Raw genomic sequence first — 18,951 nt, 5'->3', positions numbered from 1 at the left:
ATTAACTATAGTAGTCTAATACTTCAAAATAAAGTTCATTTTTGCTTGTACTTTGAGTCTTCAAGTAAATAAAAGTTTAGTCAGAGTATTTTTTTCTCTCAAGGGAACTTGTGTCTGATATGTAATTTTTAAAATAAGTGCTAAAATGAGAGCTTAAGAAATAAGTTCGTAAAGAAGGGCTAGAACTTGATCATAATTACTGTTAGTATCTCCTCTTTTCCTTTCTCTACCATTTGTGTTCCTTACTGCAGTTGGCAGTTTACACAAACAAGTAAACTTATACTTTAGATATAAATACATTATTTATGGACTTTAAGGAATAAAAGTTTTTGTTTTAAATCTGTTTGATATTATTTACCTTCTTTTTCTTTGCTTATGTAATACAGTGTTATCAGCCACAATCATGGCATTCTACATTAGATTCTCAGACCGTATTCATCTTATAGCTAAAGTCTGACCTGTTTCCAACCTGTATTTCCTCTACTCTCTCATCCCTAGTCCCTGGCAACCACTTTTCTACTCTGTTTCTATGAGGTTGACTTTATTTTTTTAGATTCCACATATAAGTGATACCATGCATTATTTGTCTTTCTCTAGCTTGTTTCAGTCAACATAATGCCTTTAAGGTCCATACAAGCTGTCATAAATTTCCTTAATTTTCATGGTTGAAGAATATTTCATCATATGTATATATCTCACATCATCTTTATCCAATCACCCATTGACAGACATTGATGTTGTTTCCATATCTTGCACATTGTGCATTGAACATGGAACATAAGAGTATAGATATCTCCTTATGATTCTGTCTTCATTTCCTTTGGATATATATTCAGAAGTGGGAATGCTGAATCGTGTAGTTCTACTTTTAATTTTTTGAGGAACATATATTATGTTCTCCATAGTAGCTCTGCCTATTTGCATCCCTATCAACTGTGCACAAGGGTTCCCTTTTTCCACATCCTTGCCAACACTTGTTATCTCTTGCCTTTTAGATGATAGTCATTCTAACAGGTATGAGATAATATCTCACTGTGGTTTGGATTTGCATTTCCCTGATGATTAGTGATGAACATCTTTTCATGTTCTTGTTGGCCATTTGTATGTCTTCTTTGGAAAAATGTCTGTTCATTTCCACTGCCCATTTATAAAATTAAATTGTCCTTTTTTTGCTGAGTTGTATAAGTTCATTATATATTTTGCAGTTTGAACCTTATCACATATATGATTTACAAATATTTTGTCACATTCCATAATTTGTCTTTCATTTTGGTAATGATTTTTTCTTTACTATGCAGATTTTTAGTTTGGTGTGGTTTTACATTTGTTTTTGCTTCTGTTGCCTTTGCTTTTAGTATGAAATCCAAAAAATCATTGCCCAGACTGATGTCAAGGAACTTACCCCTTGTTTTCTTCTAGTTTTATTGTTTTAGGTCTTATATTCAACTCTTTAGTCCATTTGAGTTTTGTGTGTGTTGTAAGACAGGAGATTTCACTCCTTTTTATGAGATTGTCCAATGATGTATTTACCTTTGTATATTCCCTTTCTTCTTCACTTTCTTTTCATTTTTACATTCAACCTGTTTATTGAGTACTCCCATAAGTAGTGTATTGGATGCTGGGAATAGAATAGAAAGTGATGGGGTCAGGACACACTGTCCCAAAAATAAAGCACATTGGCATACTAAAGATTTTAAGCAGAAGGAATTGGAGAAGCAGCATGTGCAGGAAAGATTCTCATGTGAGAAGTGTCCTCCCTATACCTGGAGGAAAGGAGCATCTTTGTCTCCAAGACAGAGGGACACTGAGTAGATTCTAAACAAGTAAGCCTTGCTGTTTCTTCCAGTTGGCTATACTTAGTTCATACCCTTTTTTGTTTGATCACATTTTCCTGCTAAGTAGGAGGAAGAGTAAAAGTTTACTCTTTATCAAACCTAGCATTAAAATGCTCAGGTTTAAACACTTCTTTGAGTCTCCATTTCCTTAAAAATTTTTCCATTTAAAATTGATAATAAATAAATAAATAAATAAATAAATAAATAAATAAACTAAATAAATAAATTGGTATGTCTTTTCTTTTATTAATCTATCTTTTGTTATATAATCCCTAGGTGAGAATTTAGAGAGGTAAAGGAAGAAGATATTTTTCCTTGCTTACAAAAGCAAAAGTTTATTAATGTTGGTGTTAGGAGGTGGTTAGGTCATGATGGTGGAGCCCTCATGAATGGAATTAGTGCTTTTATAAAGAGACCCCAGAGAGCTCTGTTTGCTCCTTTCACTGTGTGAGGACACAGGGAGAAGACAACTGTCTATGAACCAGGACACAGGCTCTCACCAGACCCTGAATCTGAGAGCACTTTGATCTTGGACTGCCTGGCATACAGACTGAGAAATAAATTTCTGTTGTTTATAACCACCCAGTCTATGGTATTGTGTTAGAGCAGCCTGAATGGACTAAGACACTTAGCTAAAAGGAAGGGCAATGGTGGAACTGGGCCTGAGAGACTGAATTGGGGACTTAAATACCACCAAGATTTTCTTCGCACTTTAGATATTAACTTTGTTCACTCAGATTATCTTTTTCATTCAGGCTTAAAATGCGACCTTAAAAAACTAATATTCCTCATCTCTCCCGTTTTGCCACAAGAAAAACACTGAGAGTTATTTCTTTGGTTTGGAGTTTTTAAATTTTATTGGAAGCATATTACCTTACCCTACTGGTGCCAGGTCCTAGCACTGGAACAGTTATTTATAACTACAAGGATGTGATCCTATCATTGATTCATCTTGGATTGGATGGCTGCTCTTAAATCAATTCTTTTTTCTAGAGACAGGGTTTATAAGAAGATAGAAAGTTCTCTATTAGAACTGTATACTTGAGGCTCTTCAGTGGCTCATTTGGCTAAACGTCCAACTCGTGGTTTCACCTCAGGTCATGATCTTGCGGTTTTGGATTAAGCCCCACATGGGCTCTGTGCTCAGCCCAAAGTCAGTCAGCTTCAGATTCTTTCTTCTTTTCCGTCTTGCTCTGTCTCTCTCTTTCTCAAATGAATAAAATAAATAAAATCTTAAAAAAAGAACTATGTAGTTGGTATGTGTATAAAAAAGCATTATCAGAAAAGGAGAAATACTTTTCTGTACTGAGCAGACCGAAGAGTAATATATCTTGTATAAGGAGAGAAAAGGCTTCTGTTTCCATAGTTTAAAAATCTAGTAAGAGATAGAATTAAGTACATTACGGTAAGTGCTATAATAGAGAATATATGTAGTACTATGGGCACGTATAACATAGCATGCGCTATAGTCTGGGGCTCAAGGAAATCTTGGAGGAAGAAAAAAAAATAGAGCTGAATCAGTATAGCTCCTTTCATGAGGAATATATAAAAGGATGAAAAAGATGATTTGAGTTATCTGTAATAGTTTTTAGTACTGTAATGACTTCTAGCATATGTGGATTATAGGTAGTTTTAGGAGATTTCTAGTTTAATGAACTTTGTATATTAAACATTGCTTTTAAAAGATTTTTAATTATAATTTTTTCATTATAGAAACTGTGAGAAAACCAATCCATGTGAATATGTATAGAGACATAAAAATGCCCCTAAGAAAGCATAATTTAGAACTTCCAATGTCACCTGACTGTGTACCATCTAACCTCTGCATTGATGATATAGAAAACAGGTAGGTTTTAGCAAGGTTGGAAATTAGGTATTTAAACAGGTCATCATCAGTACTGTTTTATTCATTAGAAATTTGTACAGAGGACTTAGTCTTCTAGCTCTAGGTTTTGTTTGGCTGTTGCCAGTATTATTTAGTTATTAAGACTTTTATCAAATGAGCTAATGGCCATATTAAATGTTTTGTATGCATAGTTTGACTTTCCTTATTCTCAAAATGTTTCTCTAGTAATGATACATTTTTTATAAAATTTGAGAATGAGTTAGAGTTCTATATATTTTCGTGTATTTGTATAGAATAGTATAACAGTTAAATGTATATAAAAAGATAGTCAAAATTTTTGCCAGCTTTTTTTAACCTTAAAATTTTCTCTTCATTTTTATACGTTATTAAAGACAAGGCAGCAAGAAACAACTTGCCCCAGTTCAGGTGAGACTTAAAATTTTTTTAAGTTACTCTAACAGTTGTGGCATGCTACCAAGTGATATAAATTTTTTCAAATATCAGGGAAAATTATTCTTTAAAAGTTTTTTTTACAGTCTTTAAAATTATTTTTGGAATTTTCAATATATAGAACTTAAGAATATTTTAACTGATTGCTTATGAGAAATGCTTTGGAGTTCTGGTAATGTAGATTAGGCCTGTGTGTACATAACATTTGTTACTGATGAGCTGAAAAAGATAATTCATTTGGAAATTCCTGCTTTGGGTTCATGTGATCCTTGAGAAATTCATCCTTCTAGCACAGTGGCCATATGATTTATATCATATTGTGATTTTCAACATTTACACTGATCCCAAGAGTTTCTTTCAATGTATTGAAAATGATTTTTTTTAGTGATTTTAATAAATTAGAAAACATATAGATTGTGATTAAACCTTCAAATTTTAAGGTCTGATGCTATGTTATATTTTTAAAAAGATTTATTTTTTTATTTTAGAGAGAGAGAAAGAGAGCAAGTATGTGCAGAGACCTGGGAGGAGTAAGGGTAGGGGAGAGAGAATCTTAAGCAGACTCTGTGCTGAGCATTCTCAGAGATAGAGATCATGACCTGGGCCAAAACCAAGAGTCAGACTGTGCCACCCAGGCATTCCAGGTCCAGTGTTATATTATTAATTATGCTTTCTTTGCTTTGAATTGTCAAAATTAAACTGCATCAGAGAATGACAATGATAATAAAATCTCTTGGAAATCTTTTTACCTGAATTGTGGGTCAGTGAATCTCAGGTTTCTTGTCATTTGGAGATGGCATGAAGCTAGGAGGTTGAGGATACCAGTAGTGAGAGAGGCAGATGGAAGGGAGCTCTTCAATATAATTCTAGTTGATAACCTCTCTTGTCTTCATAAGTCCTGTGAATTATTGATGACTAGCTTTTCCTTGAAACTTTTTCTGCAGTCCATGACCTTTTCCACTCCTATTTTGATTTTCTTCTCTAGTTTATATATTTTACCTGAGCAAATGGTTGTATCTTCTTTTCGTGTTCAGCCCTCAGTATAACAGAATAGAAAATTGCAGTTTCACTTCAACCATCTTTTTCAGCAGAATTATCTCTAATAGAAATACTACAAAACAAAATTTCATTCTCAGAATAGCATCTAGTCCTCAGAAAGTTGTATATAAAAAAAAGTAGAATTAGTAGGTACATTTGAATCACTGGTCTTAGCATTTTATATCATTGTATTTTATGATATGCTCTTTTTTTCTCATGGATTTAAAAAATACTAGTTGTGAATCACTATAGATATAGCCAAATTAGGATATCTGTTAAGTATAATAATTCCTCTTTGGTCAAAGTTTGATTGTCTACTGTGTAGAAGATTAGGAATCCAAAAACTGGAATGTTCTTTATTTTTTTTATAATAAAATTATTTTTTATTGATGTTCAATTTACCAACATACAGAATAACACCCAGTGCTCATTCCATCAAATGCCCCCCTCAGTGCCCGTCACCCATTCACCCCCACCCCCCGCCCTCCTCCCCTTCCACCACCCCTAGTTCGTTTCCCAGAGTTAGGAGTCTTTATGTTCTGTCTCCCTTTCTGATATTTCCCACACATTTCTTCTCCCTTCCCTTATATTCCCTTTCACTATTATTTATATGGAATGTTCTTTAAATGTCTTTTAAATCATCATCCTTTTATAAAATTACTGATAGTGAAATTGAAAATAGTTCAGTGTGTTTATGTTATAGTTAATGATATAATCACAGTAAATAATAGTTGGTGATGTCATGGTAGGCCCAGTAGGCATGATATGGAAAGGTTCCTGTGAATAGCAGTGCATAATTTCCGTTACATCATGGTAGTCCATTAAAGTATGAGTTGTGGTGGCTTGATTCTTCTTATGATTTGACAGATGATAACTGGTTATATGCATTTGATAAAACTATACAAATATGTTTATATAGATAGAACTGTGTATGGCTAAAATATTGTTTAGTCATTGTATTCTCTAAAGTTAAAAATCCAAAAACATCCAGATTTTAAAATTCTGAAATCTACCATAGACTATAAAAAATAGTCATTTTATTAGATTATATAGAGTTTAAAAAATAAATTTATGATTATTGTACTAATATATAATGGTAGTGGGGAAAATGGTTATATAATCATGATGTCTTATTAATGGGAATAGTTTTGAATTTCTCCCATTTTAGTATGCATTGGTTTTATGCCATACTTATGTATTTGTCATTTATAAATGATTATAATTTATAATTGTAATTTTATAAGTTATAGTTACAGATGGTACATTATATATAATATATAATGATATTGATATAATTCAATATTATTAAGTATTAAAGTATATTTTCTATTTTACAGAGACGATAAAGTATATTCTAGTGATAGATGTTAGCCATATTAATTTAAGGACCCATTAACTTTGGAATGATACAATGAAAGACATTTGTTATTCAGTTTGTATTTTATAAGATCAGAATTTTAATCCTATTAGGTAGTTTATAGGATAGAGAATGTAACTCTGTAATCTCTACTTAAATAATCTCCTATTTTTGACTGCAGGATAGGATAGGATTATCTTTGGAGGGGTAAATAATGTTGTACTTAATACACAGAAGAGAAAATTAAAAAGAGAGGTGAAAGTTCCTGTCCAAGGCATAGTGTCACATTATGAAGTATTAGAGAAGTGTTAATTGCTCATTTGGAGGGATTTCAAGAAAAGTGAAAATTAAAATGAAACTATAAAAGAGAATGAGTTGAAAAAACAGGTTAGAAGAAAAGGTGGGCTGCGGCTCACTGATCCCTAGAGAAGTAGTATTGAGCCAACATATAGTATTTTATATATATATATAAAATACAGATAAGTATATATATTATATATATATATTATTGACGTTCGATTTGCCATCATGTAGTATAACACCCAGTGCTCATCCCATCAAGTGCCCCCCTCGGTGCCTGTCACCCCATCCCCCCACCCACCTCCCCTTCTACTTCGTTCGTTTCCCAGATTTAGGAGTCTTACATGTTTTGTCACCCTCTCAAAATTTTTCCCACTCATTTTCTCTCCTTTCTCCTATAATCCTTTTCACTATATTTTATATTCCCTGCATGAGTGAAACCATATGATTGTCCTTTTCCGATTGACTTACTTCACTCAGCGTATGCTGAGTGTAGTATTCTCTTGTCTTATGATTTCTCACTTCACGGGATGACTTTGTCTCTACACCTCTGTCACTGTTCTCTGTGCCTGATAAGAAGTGTATTACCATACTTTATTTCTAGCTCTCTCTGACTTTAGACTCCCTCCCTTTTTTCTAAGACTTTCAGTATCTCTTTCTGTCTTCCTTTCTTTTTTTCCAACTTTGTGTCATTGATTGTCTTTGGACTTCTCATTTCTGTTTCATGGCTAATAAATAGAATATGCTACAGATATAAATTATTATTACTGGATAGATTAGTGTTGGGCCACTATAATATCTTACGTTTTATGTGGTTCCTTACAAATTAAGAAATGGATTACCTCATCTGTTTTCCACAGGTCTTTCCATAGGTTCCCCATTTTGCACTCAGTGATAATTGATATTTGGAAAGATTAAAAGAGTGTTCTAAAATTACTCAGTAAATGGATAAAACTGAGATAAATACAACTGTTTTTTTGGGGGAAAATTATTTTCTGTCAGAGATCATTTGCTCAAGATCCAGGTTTCCTGGGTATTTATATATATTTATATGTATAAATATATTTTTAAGCTCTGAGGAAATGGTATCAATCATAGTATCAGTTCTGTTACTTTAACAATCATTTAAATACTGATCTTGCTTTCACTGTTAGCATATTTGTTTTGTTTTCAATAAAGACAATTACTTTCTTTTAAGCTAGTAAATTCATTTTTTTTTGCATATAGATATCCACTTAGATGGCATTTTATGGTAAGTAATTTAAATCCATATACCTTTACCATTTTGGCAGGTTCTTTTTTTCTTTTTTCAGCTTAGTAAAGTTAATTATTCTAATTCCTTGGTCTCCAAATTAAATGAAAATCAAGATGTTCTCAGTCCATCATATAAAACAGCACAGTATGGGTCATTATTTGAAAGATTAAACAGGTAAGCAAAGATTTTTGAAGGAAATAAGGAAGCTCCAGCTTTCTTTCTTTGAGTTGTTAATTCAATATTAATGGCAAAAAAATTTTTTAATATAGACAAATCTAAGTAATACTTCTAGAGAAAAATAAAAGTCAAATGTAGCATTTAATTAAAATAATTTTAAGTAATTATTTTCTAATGTGTACATCTGCCTTTCATTAATATATTTAAAAAATATTTTGAAAAAAATATTTTGAGCCAAATTGCTTTGCATTTGTTTTATAATGTCCATGAATAACTATTTCATTTTCTGTATCATAAACATATTAATTTATTTTTCTTACGGTAGTTGATCAGTGCCCCTCTTTTATTTTCTGACTATCTGTATATAAATCCTGGTTCATTGTTTTAAAATCCATTTAACTTGTAAAACCAGTTTGAATCACTCTTAGTAATCATGGTGAGAAACTTGACTCTCTGTAATCCTACCCCAGTCTTCTCATTTTAGTTAATGACACTACTATTTGCTCAGTTGCTTACACCAAAATAAAAGTTGTCCTTGACTGCTTCCTTTCCTTCAACTCCCAATATCTGTTTCATCAACAAAGTTTGACAATTCTGTATTCTAACAAACTTTAAAGTTATCTAGTCACATTTCCACCTCTATAGGTTCCATCCCAGTCTAAGCCACTACTGCCTCTTGCCTGGAGAACTGTAATAACTACCTAACAACAGGTTCTTTTTTTGTTGTTGTTTTCTCTTTATGTCCTGAGTTCAGCTCTATTAATGTATAATCAACATGCAACAAACTGAATTTATCTAAAGTGTGCACATTGAGAAGTTTTGACTGGTGTCAAATACAATGAACATATTTATCATCACTAGTATTTCCTTTGGGCATCTTTGTAATCTCTTCCTCTGGCCACTTCACATCCCTTACTTTCATCTCAAGGCAACTGCTGATCTGCTTTCTGTCACTGTTGATTAGCCTGTATTTTTCTAGAGCTTTATGTAAATGGCATCATATAATTATGTTCTCTCTTTGGTCTAGCTTCTTTCACTCAGCATAAATATTTTGAGATCTACGTTGTGTGTTGTATGTATTGATAGTTCATTTCTTTTTATTGCTGAGCAGTATTCCATTGTATGGAAATAGCACAATTTCTGTTGATACGCATTTGTTTTTTTTCCTGTAGTTTTGATTATTCCAAATAAAGCTGCTATGAAAGTTCGCGGAGAGGTCTTTGGACATATGCTTTCATTTCTCTTGGGTAAATATAAGTGGAATGATTAGGTCATATGATTGGTGTATGTGTAACTTCTAAAGACATTGGTAAAGTGTTTTCCAGAGTGGTTTATATCATTTTACATTCCTGTCACCAATGTGTGAGAGTTCAGTTGCAACACAATCTTGACAGTGTTTGGTACAGTCTATGCTCTAAGATTTAGTCAGTGGTAATAGAGAGTTCCCCCTCTATCTGAAAGTAGAACATTCCTTTTTTTTTTTTTTTAAGATTTTATTTATTTATTTGATATATATATATAGAGAGAGAGATTCTGAGCTCTCAAGCAGGGAGAACAGCAGAGGGAGGAGAGGGAGTAGCAGGCTCCTGGCTGATCAGGGAGCCTGATGCTTGGCAGGATCTCAGGACACTGGGATGATGATGTGAGCTGAAGGCAGACACTTAACCACCTGAGTCACCCAGGTACCCCTGAAAGTAGAACATTCCTGTTAAACCTTTCACAAGCTGAAATGGTATTGTAAACAAAGAAGCAATTATGATTAATTTAAATGGAAAATTTTCTGAGTCTTCCCAGACCCAAAAAATAATCTCCCTGTGGCTTTTCTGATACTTTAGGACATATCTTGCAAATGGATGCACAAAATAAATTGAGATAAAGCACAGATGCTCACAGAGTTCAGAGCTGCACTAGCTTGATGCCGAGATACTGAATGTAGTTCCTGGAGAAGGAGCTTGCAATGGCCACTCTTGCCACTCAGTGTGATATGCATGCTGCCCCTTCACTGACAGCTATTTCTGCTTTTCACCTTTTTTTTTTTTTTTTTTTTTGTAAAAGTGAAAATCTTTAGATTTCCTTTGGTTAGCAAAAACAGATACTAATGTATGTCTTTTTATAAAAGGGAAGTGGCATAATGCAAGCTTCTGAAAAGCTGGGATGTCTATACCTCAGTGTGGTTTTAATTTTGCATTTCTCTCATGACTAATGATGTTGGCATCTTTTCATGTGCTTATTAACCATTTGTACATCCTTGGTGAAATGCCTGCCCTTTTATTTTTATAATTTTCTTTTTGAAGTAAGAAATGTTTTGATTTTGATAAAATTCAGTTTATTTGTTTCATTTATGAATCATGCATGTGGTATTAGAGCTAATCTTTGCCTAAACCAGGGTCATGAAGATCTCTAGTTTTCTTCTGTCTTGTAGTTTTATATATTACATTTAAGTCTATTATCCATTTTGAGTTAATTTTCATGTATGAGGTGAGGTGAGAGTCAAAATTCACTATTCTGCATTTGTGGAAATGAAAGAATATTTTTCCCCACTGAATTGCTTTGGCACCTTTGTTGAAAATCAGTTGACAAAAAATGTATTTTTTTTTCCATCTGTAATCTCAATTCTATTCTGCTGATAAGTCATTTCTACCTTTATATTAGTGCCATACTGTCTTGAATATTACAGCTTTATTGTAAGTTTTGAAATTTGGAACTGTATTAGTTCTTCAGTTTGTTCTTCTTTTTCCAGAATGTTTTGGTTCTTAGGCCTTTGCATTTACATATAAATTTTAAGATGAGCCTGTCAGTGTCTGGAAAAAAAGAGAAAGTCTACTTGGATTTTGTTAGAGATTGTATCAAATCTTTAGCTCAATTTGGGGAAAATTGCCATTGGGGAAAATTGCCATCTTAACATTAGTGATTCTTCCAATCCATGAGCATGAAATGTTTCTCCGATTATTTTTTTCAAATGTCACAGCAGCTTTCTTCAAAATAGTACCATATCTGAACTACCCCAGATGTCCATTAAGAATAATTATATGTACTCCTGCAACTAATGAAACACTGTATTTCAACTATAACAAAAATAGAATATTATATTCATACAGTGGAATAACCACACGGTAATGAAAAAGAATTAAATGCTGATACATGCAATAGTAAGCAACAGTATAGATGAGTCTCCATGCCAAAAGAAGACCACTGAATAATTCCATTTATATGAAATTCCAAGACAGGCTTGATTAATGTATGCTGACAGCAGTCAGACTGGTGGTTACTGTTGGGAGCTATACACTTGGGGGAGTGTGAGAAAACTTTCTAGTATATTTGAAATGTACCCTCCCCTCAGATTTATTAAGGTATAAATAAATCAAATACAGATACAAATAAATACAAATATATTGTATTTAAGATATTCAACATGATGATTTGATATATGTATACATTGTGAAGTGATTACCGCAGTCAAGCTAACTAGCATATTCATCACCTTATAATTACCTTTGTATGTGTATGTGGTAAGTCTACTTTAGAGATTTTGTATTAACAAATTTCACACTTGTAGTATTCATTATAGTCACTATGTTATATATTAGATCTCTATGACTTATTTGTCTTAAAACTGGAAGTTTGTACTCTTTGACTAGTGTTTCCCCATTTCTGCCATTCCCTAACTTCTGGAGTTCTACTCCTTGCTTCTTAGAATGTGACTTTTTAGATTCCACATATAGGTGAGGTTGTATGGTATTTGTCTTTCTGTATCTGACTTATTTCACTTAGCATAATGGCATCCATAGTCATCCATATTGTCACAAATGGCATGATTTTGTTCCCTTTTTTTATGGCTGAACAATATTTCATTGTATTTAATCTTCTTAAACTTCTCTTAGTATAGTGTATTGTCTTTCAATAAATAAGCCTTGTGCTTCCTTGGCTAAATTTATTCCTAAGTATTTTATTCTTTACATGCTGTTGTGAATGGTATTTATTATTTTCTTAATTTCATTTTTGTGTTGTTCATTGCTAACATTTAGAAATACAGTTTTGTTTTTTTTAAATTGGTCTTGTCTCCTATGACCTTGCTGAACTTCTTGTGAGTTCTACTAGTGGTTCTATGGATTCTTTAGGGATTTTTTTTTTTAACCATACTGGATTATGCTGTCCATAAATAGAGGTGTTTTTACCTCTCTTTTTTTAGTGAGGATGCCTTTTACTTCATTTTCTTGCCAGCTACAGTGACTAGAATCTCTAGCACAGTGTTGAATAGCAATCAGACAGGCAAGAGTGAGCATGCTTGCATTGGTCCTAGTCTTAAAGCATCTAGCCTTTCACTATTATGATGTTAGCAGTAGGTTTTTTGTAGGTGCCCTTTATCATGTTCAGGAAATTTCCTTCTATTCCTAGTTCATTGAAAGTTTTTATCATGGATTTTGTCAGATGTTCTTTTTTGTGTCCCTTGAGATTATCATGTAGTTTTTTCTCTTTATTAATATATCCTATATTTCTTTATTTTCAAATATTAAACCACCTTAGGTTCTTGGGATATAAGCTGCTTGGTCATGGTATATAATTCTTTTCATATATCATGGGATTATTTTTTGTTCTTATTTTGTTGATGAATTTTATGTCTCTATTCATGAAAATTGATTTTTTTTTCTTGTAATGTCTTTGGCTTTGGTGCTCATCTTACAGAATAAATTGGAAAGTATGTCTTTTTCTATTTAATGGAAGAATTTGTGGAGAATAAATATGGTTTTTCTTTAAATGTTTTTGCATCTGGGCTTTTCTTTCTGGGAAGATTTAACTAGTAATTTTTTAAAATATCTGTTCAGATTTTCTAATTTCTTGAGTCAATTGTAGAAATGTATGTTTTTCTAGGAATTTATCCATTTCATCTAAGTTGTGTGATTTGATAACATGAACTTGTTTATAGTATTTCCTTGAAAACTTTATTTTTATTTATTTTTAATTTATTTTTTTCTTAAAAACTTATTAATTTCTGTAGAGTCAGTAATGATTTCTCTTAATTCCAGATCTGTATCTTTGCTCCTTTCTTTCTTGGTCAGGATAGCTAAAGATTTGCTAATTTTATTGATATTTTTAAAGAACTAAGTTTTGGATTTTATCAGTTTTTTCTGTTATTTTTGTTTTCCATTTCATTGATTTTTTTTGCCTTAAAGTTCATAATTTCCTTCATAATTTCCTTCTTCTGTCTTGCTTTGAGTTTAGTTTGCCCCCCCCCTCCCTTTTGGTAGATTCTTAAAATGTAACCTTAATTTATTGATTTGATATTTTCTTGTTTAATATGGGCATTTACAACTATAGGTTTCCCTCTAACCAATGCTTAGAGGCCAATGAATACTTGGAGGTTGTGTTTAAACATCTTGAGCCAATAAGGCTTCTCCCTGTATGCAAGACCTCACATTCAGGCAGGGATGAGTAGATACCTGAGGCCCTCTCTTGACTGTGGATAGAGACTTACCCATGTGCAGCCTTTATTAGAGCTCATTATGCCTATTTGTTTCCTGGATCTCTCTATGAAATTTCTGGATTTTTATTTATTTACTTTTTCCTTCAAATATTACAGCCCCAGTTAGCTGCAGTGTTAGTTTCCTGATGGTTTGCCACCAAGATAATGATTCTTTTTGACGAATTCCTGGGCATGGGGGCTTCCCTGTTTGACTTCTAGACTACTGAGCCTTGGTAGAGCTACCAGCCATGGAGTAGTGATAGAAGGAAGGTAGCTTCCCAAGGCTAAAACTCCACAGCCTCCCACTGTTCCTACTAATGAGGTTTAGTAGTTTTTCTTGAAGTACTGCTTCTCAGTTTATTGAGAAAGGCACCTTTGATGCCTTTGTTACTCTCCAGATTGAAATGATTGTTTTTGCAAGTGTTATCTGCTTCTGTCATTACTTTTGGGGAACAGGATTTATTTGCCAGACTTCCACACATCATTCCACATTGCCCCATGTTAATTAATTTTAAATGTTTAATGAGCCCTGCATTCTGGAGATAAACCCCACTTGATTACAATGTGCTCTCCTTGTTATGCATTCTTGAGTTTGATGTGCCAAAATTTTGTTAGGAATTTTGCGTTAATCTTCATGAGGGATATTATTATCTATGTTTCTTATGATACTGTCCTCTGGTTTTGCTCTTAGCCTAATGTCGATGCCATAGAATGAGTTGGGAAATATTCTCCCCTGTGTAATTTTCTGAAGGAGTTTATGTAAAATTGGTACAATTTCTTCCTTAAATATTTGATAGAGTTCATTAAGCCACTTGGTATGGAATCTTTTCTGGTGGGAAAGTTTTTTTTTTTTTTTTTTTTTTACTGTAATTTCCATTTTTTTTTTTTTTTAACTAGGTACAGGGGTAGTCAGATCATTTTTTTTTTTTGAGCTTTGATAGTTCATCATATAAGGAATGCATCTATTTTATTGGTGTTGTAGAACTTACTTAAAGTTATTCATAATATTCTTTTATTACATATTTAAAATTTTTAACATCTGTAGTGATGTCTTTTCTCTCATTACTAATATGTGTTTTCTCCCTTGTTTTTCCTGATCATTGTTTTAAATGTAAGTATAACTGGAGGCTTGGCCCGTAGGAGAGAGAAGTGTGAGGGACAGTTGGGCACATACTTAGGCTACTTTAAGGGGGCGAGCCCTATGGGTGTATAAAAGGACACGCCCGGGGGCCACTGCCAGCAACGGAGTTTGGGTGGGAAGAGGAGGAGGAGGAGATCCTTACAGAAAGACTAAGATGCCCAGTGCCTGGGACACATTAGATGGGAGCTTAGAGCTGCAGACAAGACAGGACTCTGCAGAATGAAGTGCAGAGCATCTGTTGGTCAACAGCATAGCTTGCCAGCCCAGGGAGAGGATTGGGTGTAGGACAGGTCTGCTGTGTGGACTGAGCTGATCACCCCCATGGCATCTCTCGGGGTTCTAACCTGGGGTGTGGTGACAGCTGGCACTGTGCAGCCGCAGTGGAGGAGATGGGAAGGACTGTAGCTCCTCATTGCAACATCACTAACTCCTTTCTGTGAGTAAGTAACAGTGTACTGGGTGTACTGGGTCTTTTCGGTATCAGAGCAAACCTACACCTTATAGAAATTTGGGAGAATAAGATAGAAAGTAAGAAAGTGAAATTTGAACATTTTGGTGGCTTTCCTGCCAGGCCCCTACCTTCCTGCTCTCCCTCCATCCATCATGGTTTTTCTTCTTTTTGTTGCGATGTAGCAGTGATCCTACCTTCTGTAACGATACAATATTGTGTAGGTGTTTTCATTCATATCAGGGGACTTCCCCATCACGTTATTACTAATTTCAGTTTGAAATGGCTGTGTCCTCCACAGCGTAGATGGGCAGTAGGGCCCGTGGTTGATCACCCATGCCGTTACTAATTTCTCACCATCAGAAATGGAAGAATTTCTTTGTGCATAATGCTTTTCCCCAATGCCAAGTGATTTCCTTAGGATAGATTCTCAGAGGTGGAATTATTGAATTAATATTAACACCTTTGAGCTTCTTGTTACATATTGACAGATTGGTTTCCAGCAATGTTTGTATCCATTGACATTGCCTCCAGCAAGGATGTACGTGTCCACTGTACCATTTTGCCAGCTCTGAGTATTATCCTCTGGCTAAATATTTGCTGATCTGACAATGAAACATAGCATTGTGTTTCAGTTTGCATTCCTTTGCTTTCTAGCAAAGTTGAACATCTTTCCATGTTAAGCAGTTGTATTTTCTCTTTTGTGGATTGTCAGTGTCATTTGCTCTTATCTACTGGGGTCTGATAAATTTGTATGAGCTCGTTATATATTAAAGATATTAACCTGTTGTGTGTCAAAAAATTAATGTAATTATAATTAGCCTATAACATTATACTAGTTTCAGGGGTACAATGTAATTAAATATTTGTATACATTGTAAAATGATCACTGTAAATTAGTTACCATCTGTCACCATACAAAGTTACAAAAATTTTTTGTAGTGAGAACTTTTAAGACTTACTCCTAGCAACTTTCAAGTATGTAATACAGTATTATTGATTATATTCAATAATGGAACTTTTGACTCTATTCAAATATAGAACTTTTTTTTTTTCTGGAACTTTTTTTTTAACCTCTTGACCCACTTCACCCACTCCTCAACTTCCCTCCCCTCTGACAGCCACCAATTTGTTCTTTGTATCCATGAGTTTTGTTATGTTTTGTTTTGTTTTTTTGGCTTTTTTTTTAAGATTCTACATATAAATAAACTTATATGGTATTTTTCTTTCTCTTTCTGGCTTACTTCACTTAGCACAATACCCTCAAGTTCTATCTATGTTGTCACAAATGCCAAGATCTCATTCTTTTTTATAGTTAGAAGTATTTTGTTACACACACACATACACACACACATACACGCACCTTGCACATCTTTTTTATCCATTCATCATTGATGGATGGTTAGATTGTTCCATATCTTGGCTATTGTAAATAATGCTTTAGTGAACATTGACATACATATATTTTTCTACTCACCCCCGCCCCCCACCGATCATTCTTATTTAGAGACTCACCAATTTTGTTTATCTTCTCCCTAAAGATCAATATTTTAGTTTCACATGTCTATTTTTTATTTCACTGAATTTTGTTCTTTATTTCCTCTTGCCTATTCCTTTGAATTTAATTTACTTTCTTTCCATTGTCTTAGGGTAAAAGCTGAGGTCATTGATTTGAAGTCATTTTTCTTTTCTAATATAGGTGTTTTCATGCTATAAATTGTCCATTAGCTGCTCCTTTTGCTGCATCCTATACATTTTGATGTTTTGTTTTAATTTTCATTCAGTTGAAAGTCTTCCTAATTTTTCTTTCAATTTATTTTTCAATCCACAAGTTATTTAGAAATTTGTTGCTTGGGTCCTAGAAATTCTAAGGCATTCCTGTATCTTTCTAAATAAATACCATTGTGGATAGGAAACATCCTTTGTATGGTTTGAATCCTTTCAAATTTATTGAGACTTGACCATTCTGTGGTCAAGAATATGGTTTACATTTAACGTGACAATTGATATGGTTGGGTTTAAGTCTGTTCTCTTTTTTTTTTGTTTGTTCCATATGTTTCTTTTTCCTTTATATCAGCCTTTATTTTGTTTTTTTTTATTTTTTAAAAGATTTTATTTATTATTAGAGAGAGAGAGAGAGACAGAGAGAGAGAGGCAGAGACACAGGCAGAGGGAGAAGCAGACTCCGTGCAGGGAGCCTGGCGTGGGACTCGATCCCGGGTCTCCAGGATCACGCCCTGGGCTGAAGGCGGCGCTAAACCACTAAGCCATGGGGCTGCCCTCCTCTATATCAGCCTTTATTTTGTTTGTTTGTTTTTTAATGACTAATTTACCCCTTTTGTTGGCTTATTAGTTAAGTTGTTTTGTTTTCCAGTTGTTGCTTTAGTTTATAGTATACATTTTAATTTATCACATGGTATGTTCAAGTTATAGCACTTGACGTATAGTATAACAGTATATTTTTGTTTCTATATTCTGGCCTTTGTGTTGTTATAGTCCTATATTTTATTTATATATGTTATAGATCCAGTAATACATTATTGCTCTTTTCAAAGAGGGTTAAAATGTAAGAAAACATAGTTTTTATATTTAAGCACAAATTTACTATTTCTGGTGGTCTTCATGATTTTGTGTAGATCTAGATTTCCATCAGTGCCATTTTCCTTCAATTCTAAAGATTTTCTTTTAATATTTCTTCTAATATGGGTCTACTACTGATTAATTCATTTGTTTTGTATACTTGTCTTCATTGTATTCTTTTTTACAGATGTCTTTGATTTGTGTTGTTTCCAACTAGAAATATGCTGTCATTTTTATCTTAATATCTGTATATCTAATAGATACTGTTTCTCTGTTTTTTAAAGATTTTTCTATCATGGATTCTCTATCATGGACTTTCTACCATAGATTTTTATCCATTGATTAGGATGTTCATTTTCTTTCCATTTCTTGTGTTTTGGCAGTGTCAAGCTTCTTAAATATGTGGACTTACTGTTTTTATCAAATTTGGAAACAGTTCAGCCATTAATTTTAAAAATACTTGGGATGCCTGGGTGGCTCAGTGGTTGAGCATCTGCTTTTGGCTCAGGGCGTGATCCTGGTCCAGGGATTGAGTCCCATATCGGGCTTTATTTAATTAATTAATTAATTTATTTATTTATGATAGTCACACAGAGAGAGAGAGAGAGGCAGAGACACAGGCAGAGGGAGAAGCAGGCTCCATGCACCGGGAGCCCGATGTGGGATTCGATCCCGGGTCTCCAGGATCGCGCCCTGGGCCAAAGGCAGGCGCCAAACCGCTACACCACCCAGGGATCCCCCATATCGGGCTTCTTGCAGGGAGCTTGCTTCTACCTTTGCCCGTGTCTCTGCCTCTCTCTCTGTGTCTCTCATGAATAAATAAATAAAATCTTAAAAAAAATTTTTTTAAATACTTTTTCTGATTAACTTTTCTTCTCTGACAATTTAAATTACATTAAATTAGTCCACTTGAAGTTGTGTCACACTTTACTGGTGCTTTCAATAATTTTTTTCTCTTTGTTTTATCTTATATAGATTATATTTGCTTTATCTTCAGATTTACTAGTTGTATCTTCTTTGATGTCTCAACTACTCATAAATCTGTTCAGTATATCTTTCATCT

General features: G+C 33.6%; 1 protein-coding gene across 37 annotated transcripts in view; it reads left to right on the top strand.

Moving 5' to 3' along the window:
• Positions 1–18,951, top strand: part of C27H12orf40 (chromosome 27 C12orf40 homolog) — a 117,750-nt gene that overhangs the window by 38,637 nt on the left and 60,162 nt on the right. For 36 of the 37 annotated variants that reach the window (XR_007406457.1, XR_003140501.3, XR_007406452.1 and 33 more), the window contains 3 exons: positions 3,549–3,681; positions 4,074–4,107; positions 8,119–8,255. Coding sequence is in view for 22 of the 37 variants with exons in the window: in XM_025455619.2 (XP_025311404.1) it covers positions 3,549–3,681; positions 4,074–4,107; positions 8,119–8,255 (304 nt within the window). In the remaining 15 variants the exon portion in view is untranslated. The remainder of the gene's footprint in view (positions 1–3,548; positions 3,682–4,073; positions 4,108–8,118; positions 8,256–18,951) is intronic. The other variant, XM_025455604.3, reaches the window with a different exon arrangement.

This window comes from Canis lupus, chromosome 27, assembly GCF_003254725.2.
Source record: "Canis lupus dingo isolate Sandy chromosome 27, ASM325472v2, whole genome shotgun sequence".
In the NCBI taxonomy this organism is placed as follows: domain Eukaryota; kingdom Metazoa; phylum Chordata; class Mammalia; order Carnivora; family Canidae; genus Canis; species Canis lupus.
The sequence above is the reverse complement of the archived record's forward strand: the minus strand, read 5'-3'. Positions and strand labels throughout refer to the sequence as shown.